This window comes from Montipora capricornis, chromosome 6 (assembly GCF_036669925.1).
Source record: "Montipora capricornis isolate CH-2021 chromosome 6, ASM3666992v2, whole genome shotgun sequence".
In the NCBI taxonomy this organism is placed as follows: domain Eukaryota; kingdom Metazoa; phylum Cnidaria; class Anthozoa; order Scleractinia; family Acroporidae; genus Montipora; species Montipora capricornis.
The window spans coordinates 52,291,663-52,299,162 of NC_090888.1; the positions used below are offsets into that span (position 1 = coordinate 52,291,663).

The following is a 7,500-nucleotide window of genomic DNA, read 5'->3' on the forward strand; positions in this document are numbered from 1 at the left end:
GCATCCACGTTATATTACACTGTAATGCAAATGAGAAAAAATAACCGTGAAAAGGGCTATTCCAGCGCTATCATATTTCTTGTAAAAGATAAGCTTATTACTTATTCTAATTTTCTGATTGTTCCAAATAATAACTTTGCAATCTTTTTCAAAAAATCATCACGGAACTTAGACCACCAATGTAGCAATTTCAAAAAGTTAGAACTGAGTGTTAATGTTAAGACCTTTAATATCATGATTGCAGCTAAAGGGCAAAAGGCCTTCTAAATCTTAGCTTTGAAAAGGTGGGTGAGATATGTTTTCCATGTGCCTGCATTAATGCTAATTATAAAGATTCTCTTAAGCCAGGCAAGTCTAAGGGATTGGATCATACTTTCAACAGCTACCATTTTAATACCTCCTTCTTCATAATATTTAATAGTAGATACTCTCCTTATTTTGTCTTTCCCATTCCAGAGAAATTTAAAGATCAGCTGATTTAAATCTTTGATGAATTTGTTTGGGGTAGGGAGCACCGAGGATATATATACGAACTTAGGTATCAAAGGAGATTTAATTATAGTCACTTTCCCGTAGAGGGATAATCCTCCAGAAGACCAAATTTTGACTTATTTTTTTAAAGTTTCTCATCAACGTTTTTGACACATAACGGATTATCATTGCAAGAAAAAATACTCCAAGGACTTTGATTGGGCCACTAGGCCATTTAATTCCAAGTGGGTCTCTTCATTCTTTTTTAAGGGCCCTATCCACATTCCTACTGTCTTGGAGCTATTAATTCGTAAACCGGAAAAAGTTCCAAATTTGTCCAAAATTTTGAAGAGTATATGAGCTGAATCTGTGCCTCAAAGAACAGTTGTACCATCAGCATATTGAAAAAGTTTTGTTTCTTCATCCTTTGTTGTGATACCTTTTATACTAGAATTTTCCCTAACAGCAATTGCTATTATTTCTAATACCAAAAGAAAAAGATATGGGAACAGAGGATCACCTTGTCTCACACCACGTGTAAGATGAAAGCAATTTGAAGATAGCCCAATTTATTTATCACGCAACTCTGAATATGTCTATACTGAAAGGTGCTGAGACACGAGGAGTCATATTGCAGGGACATGTTGCAGCGACATGCCGCAGCGACATGCCGCAGCGACAAAAAAACTGGTGTAGTGCACACTGAGGCGACATGCAGCAGGGACGTGCAGCGGGGACATGTAGTGAGGACAAAATCACAACGTGTTATAACATTTTGATTTCTATTGTTTCAAATAGCTATTATGGGATGCCCGAATTTGCCCCCTGAGCATCCAATAATATCTCTCGAAACAATAGAAATCAAAATGGCCGCCGTATCTGCAAAAAGGACTATGTTATATGGATATGTTGCAGCGACATGTCCCCTCGATTGAGCTGATACTTTTATAATTGTTCAACACCAATTTTGTTGAACAAAATCACCACGTTTCGTGTACAGTTTCTTGAAGAATTGGATTGAATCCTTGTCCTTGTTTGGTGCATGAACATTCACAGAAACGTATAATTTATCATCAATCAATCAATCAATCTGAAATAGTGTTTATAATTGTGCAGTTTATGCTATTTTTAATTAGCATTGCAGTTCCACAGGAATTTGTGCTGCCGTGTGAAAAAAGCATTTTACCGCCCCATTTGCTTTTCCATTGAATTTCTGTTTCTTTCTTTGTCGAATTCGACAAAGCCCAAGATAACTACGAATTGGCGTTTAAGGAAGGTAAATAAGAGAATGCAGCAAATTATTACTCAACTTAAGAAATAATTAACCTGCATGACAGTAAATTCTTAATTATGACAGATAATTATATTTAAATCCTAAATTAGTTTTAATTATTTACATTGTTTAGTTTGGAGCTATTATAATATAATGTATACAACAGGCCTCTGTCAATTATTACATCTCCGTTTAAATTGTTGAAATTATTTTGCCTTTCTTCACCAACCATAATAAACTGTGGTGAAAAATGTCGAAACCATTCTTTAATTTGAACGTAAGTTCCTTTAGTACTATACTTCTAAGTTCTCCAAACAATGCACCACCATAATAAAATGAAGTTAAAAATGTGTTAAGCACTGTTTGAAGGTAAGTTCCTATAGTAGTGTACTTCGAATTCTAAGTTGTTCAAACCCGTTTATCTACAGAAGCAGATGGAAAATACATCATTAACTGCATGGTTAGACCGTCCTACTTTACAAGTTACATCGAACTGTATAAGGCGTGCCACCCGCCAGTTCAGATGGAAAATACGACTGGAAAAAATCGTTGAACGCGCCCTTCGCTTTGTGACTCGTGATAAATGAACCACGTGCGAGACGTTACTTAAACGACTAAATCAGCTGTCTCTACTTAATCAAAGAATTGCCAAAATGGTGGCTATTGGTGTTTACGAAGCTTTCCATGGACCTAAAGTCCCCAAAGAAATTGGTGAGCTACTAAATAAACAATCAACTAATAGTTACCTTAGAGGAAAGTATATATTAAGGCTGCCAAAAGTGAATACTGAACTACCCATGGACTTAAATCGTGGCGTTATACTGCTGCCGGATTTAGAATGCTCTTCCAGTCCAAATTCGCACTGAAAATAATAGAGACATTTAAGAACTTGATTTCAAAGTTGGATTTCTTTTAAATTATAAATACACATTAGCGGAGCTCAGGCGCGTGAAGCGCGCCAGCGGAGTACCAGGAGTAAAATTTTTTTTGGAAATCATCCATGCGAAAAATTTTGGTTATGACGTCACGTACGTCAGCACGTCCATCCGTCCGTCTGTACAGACTGTCAGGGTGGAGGTGGGGAGGCAGGGATGCCTCTGGGAACGGGAGTTTTCGGACAATTTTCTTTGGCGGGAAATTGCGTGGCAGCGTTGTATTTCCCAACCCGCGTTTTTCTGGCGGGAAATCATATTAGTGACGAGCAACGGAAAAAATAGCAGGAAAGCGCACGAGAGAAGAGGCAACGAAATTTGAGAAATTTAAGCGAAGCAAGCCTCGAGAGAAGCCGAGGAAGGAGAAGAAGACAAATTTTCAATGAAGAACTGTATACCGTAAAGCTGAGAGAAATAGAGCAAGAGACAGTACACTTATTTACAACGTTTAGCATGAAATCAGGTAATGTTTTCCTTCTTAATTAAAGCATGCTTCGCTGCCTCACATATGTTTAAAAAGGTCTTAAAAACGTCTGCAAACAGTACGGAATATTTTTTTTTAACATGATATGTAATATTCTTTAAGATACCTAATTGACATGAATTTCTTAAATTCGAAAGGAGCCTCACCCATAAAATGAACCAGGCCTATTTTAACACTCTTCAAAACAAGGTTCACGATGAACTTACTTTCTCCAAAAGTAAAAGTGATTCAAGTGGAGGAACTATACCTACAGCTATGCAATGAGCAACTCTTAAGTAGATCTGGCCATTCAGTCTGAAAGAGCGACCAAACAAAATGCATAAAGGAAGGCTTCCTTCCACTGTGAAAATTTCATCTTGATAACTTCAGTACTTTTTGAGATATTAGTGCAATTTGGAATAAATAACCACGAGTAAATTTTTCAAGGACGACCAAAATTGCACGAGCCCGTAGGTAGAGTGCAATTTTGTAGTCTTTGAAAAAATTTACAAGTGCTTAATATTTATTCCAAATTTCACGAGAAAAATCATGTGAGTACTAATTAATATACATGAAAAAAATTCGAGATGGTTAAGCAGAAGAAATACACGCGTATATCACGCAATCAGGGAAAAATTGCGCCATCCAGGGCGCGCGCTTGATTTGAAAACTAATGATTTGATGGGTTCTGACCAGACCCTATTGTTTATTAGGCAATCATAATCCAGAATTTCGATTTGTAATTTGCACTGGTGTATTACACTTTTTTCACTGTGTTACACTTGTACTGCACTACTCTCAGCCAATCAGAATCGAGTATTTTTTTTCATGTATATTATTCCCACTGAGTATCAGCATGTGTATTCCCTTTATACTTCTCGATCATTTCGCATGTTACATGAGGGGAGAATTTGTATTGGCGTTAACTTAACTGATCCCTGGTGATCATTTCTTGCATTCCCATGCCTTGTACATGTTCAATTATTGAACTGGGGTGCAGGGATGGCGCAGTGGTGAGGGCACTCGCCTCTCACCAATGTGGTTTACAAGTGCTTTTGAATGGTTAGCTTCAAACAGAAAGTGTGGATCATGGTCACGATAGTGAATTTAGGCCTCAGGACTGCGTCAGTTTGAGTTTAGGGTTGACATCATCAAAATGAAGTTTGTTTTCAAGGTTAGGGTTGGGCATAAAATGGGTTGGTATTTAGGCATAGAAAGTGGATTTTTGACTGGTTAACTAAGTAATGCGGTTTGGGTAACAGACACCGTCCACTAAAGTTACCAAATGTATAGATTCATTTTATGTTTTAAATTTATTCTGAATACAAGAAATAAAGATGCAGTCAAAACAAAGTGTTGTTACTTCCTTCATTTATTTGCAAACTGAACAAATGCTACTGACAAGTATTGTTGGCTTGCTTGCAAGCTGCTGTGAACGAATTTTGTTTGCAATAATCGAGTGTCACATTCCTCGAAGTGCAAGCATATAACCTTGAAATGAAATAAACCCCTTAATGCTTCCTCGTGGAGTAACTATTTTAGCATAGTTTTTCCTAATCTCCATTATTTATTCGGGTGTACAGGACTCGTTTTCAAATTGTCTACCCCGTCTATTTTGATTGCAACCATGTTATCGATCTTGTAAGGTGCCTTCCTTGATTGTCTGGTTTGTTTTACCATTTCTTCATTGTATTGACTCTGTCGTTCACGTATCTTCTGGAGTTTGGCTGCTCTTTCAACAGTTTCACACAGATCATTGTCTAAAGTGTTTTTACCAGAGGCCAGCTCAGTGGCGTCCCCTTGACATTTAATGTCTTCATCAGTGTTCTGGTGGTTCTCACGGTGTGCCGTTATTCCGAAAACTGTACCGTGTGGTGTTGTATTTATTGCCCTGTGGAGAGTGATTTTCGTAGTATACTCACACCATCTTTCAATGTTCTTTGACCCCATAATTATTGACCTCATATTTTCTTTCTATGTTTTGTTGCTTCTTTCCACAATCCTGATTCCACAAGACCTTGTGTGGTTGGAGTTCTTGCCGCTCCATGAGACAGCTTGATTTGATTTTCCTCGCAAAATAATTTGAGTTTTGCATTGCAAAATTCACTTCCATTGTCTATAAGAATTTTTCTCGGGAATCCATAGGAAAAGCAGTAATTCTTTACAGCATCGAGAATTTCATCTCCTGATTTTGCATCCAGGGGATGTGAATTGACGAACTTTGTATGGTGATCGATAAGATTAATCACCCACTTGTGCGGATTTCGCCATGTGTACGGTAAATTCCGAAAGTCCATCAAGTCAATCTCCAGCATTGACAAGAATGACGGTGCTTGTAATGGATTGGTTACCTCTTTGATTCTACTGGTAATTGGCTTGTGTTCTGCATGCAGTCGACATAAGCTCACAAAGAGGTTAGTAACCCTTTGGCTGACTTCAGCAAAGTTCTGTTTCACCCAATGTTCTGTCTTTTGTCGCCCTCTATGTGAAACTCTGTTGTGTGCAAACAAGAGATTTTCATGAAACTGACTCTTGGAAAGAACCACCTTGCAGTCACAAGTAATGATTTGGTTGTTCGAATTCACCGCCCACTTTTTTCGCTTGATGGTCTGTACCTCTTATTTTGTCATGATCTTCTCGATTTCATCTGAATTCTTCTTTTCTTTAGAGACGAGATATGTCGTTGCTTGCTCATAGAAATTGTCGTCTACGAATAAAGTTATCTCAGATTTACTTGTCTTTTGCTGTTCTTTAAGGCTTTCCAGCGCAGAAAGAAATTCAATTTTGTCTACAGAATTTGGAGTGGAATTGTCACAGTTTGAAGCCATAGTTCGTAAGAGATTGTAATGTTCTTTTTTTATGAATATTCTGGCATGACTCCTGGTATTTCAGGACAAATAAGCCATTGTCGAAATATCAAATATTCAGCTTGATAGTGAGGCAGTGAGGACAAAAATAACAGAAACACGTTGGAATGATGTAAGAAATATTTGCATATCATCACTTTGCTTTGTCTTTGTCCTCAGAACCTCTCTTTCAAGCTGAATTTTAATATACCGAAAAAGGCCTATTATGGTCTTTTTCAATCCAAAAATCCCAATGAAGTATAGTACATCTAACAGGGTATTTTTTGCATTTGCTCGCTTATGATTATGCAAATGACTACGAATGTTATCCGAGGGAAGAGTGGGACGCAATAACAATTATTCGTATCAACATTTATGGGTGTGATTTGTAACCAGTTCTCAGTGGCTCAGTGGACAAAGCTCTGGGATAGTAATCGGACGATACATCAAGGGGAGTGGTTCGAACTCTGGCGGAAAGGTAAGACTTACTATTAAAGAAGAATTGTATGTAGGATTTGTACAGAGCGGGTGGCAGTGATAGTACTTGGGGTATGGTTAATGTACACATGAATGAAAATTGGAGAGAGGATAATCGGGAAAGAAGGGATAGGTGAAAGGTGGAAGGAAAAGATCAATCTACTAGTGATGTTTTGTTTTCATACTCCCCAAAAAGCCATGCCCCTATTTTTAAACCACACCTCAAAAGATAAAAATCCCTTTTCAGACGGTTGATAAATTAGCTGGTTTAAAATTATGTGCCTGGTTTGAAAAAAAAAAACAAACTTGTTATAAAAAAATGACCTGGTTTCAAAAAAAAAATCAATCAAGAGCAAAATTAAACAACAACATATATATGTGTAATATAAACTGAGTTATCAGCGGTTAAATTTTGGCTGCTAATTAGATTATAATTTTCCCAGAAAAAGCATCAAATAAACATTTTCCCCTTACAAAAAAGACGCCATGTGACATACCTCATAAGCCGGCTTGAGGTCATTTGCGGGCGAGTCCAGAGTGTCAAGGTATCGAGCCGTGCTTTGAATGACGACCATGTTGTCGCCGATCTTAATGAAGAAGCCGGTCCAACCAGGAACACGCAGCAGCGGATGTGTTCACAGCTTTCTCATCTAGACCCAAACGGGTTTGTAGCGTCTTTGTGATCTCCTGGTATGATGAGCTGATACTGCACGTATGAAAGGATTTCAGGACCAACGCGCCTACCCCCATAGTAATCGTGGATCTCCTTGCTGATTACATCTGCTGCTAGAGAGCACTTACACTTCAGTTTAGCGGGAGGGTGGTCAGGAACCTCATCGCTATCTCCAAGGTTCTCTTCCAACCCGTCTTGGCGCTCTAGTTTCAGGACAGTTTCAAGGATCGAATTCACCGGGTACCCGGTGCAAGGTACCGGCCCCGCTAACTGTGCATAGAGGAAGGGATGAATACATGTTAACCAAACTTCTACATACATTTTTTGCAAGAACGACAAAATAATCTCAAATTCAGGTTGTAGGC

General features: G+C 38.2%; 1 protein-coding gene across 1 annotated transcript; it reads right to left on the bottom strand.

The window, feature by feature from the left end:
• Positions 1 to 5,100: 5,100 nt before the first annotated feature.
• Positions 5,101 to 7,037, bottom strand: LOC138054103 (KRAB-A domain-containing protein 2-like). Its single transcript, XM_068900603.1, has 2 exons — positions 6,960 to 7,037; positions 5,101 to 5,685 (listed from the first exon to the last, which is right to left on the bottom strand). Exons 1-2 carry the CDS (start codon positions 7,035 to 7,037, stop codon positions 5,101 to 5,103), a joined length of 663 nt encoding a protein of 220 aa, XP_068756704.1.
• Between the last annotated feature and the right edge of the window lie 463 nt (positions 7,038 to 7,500).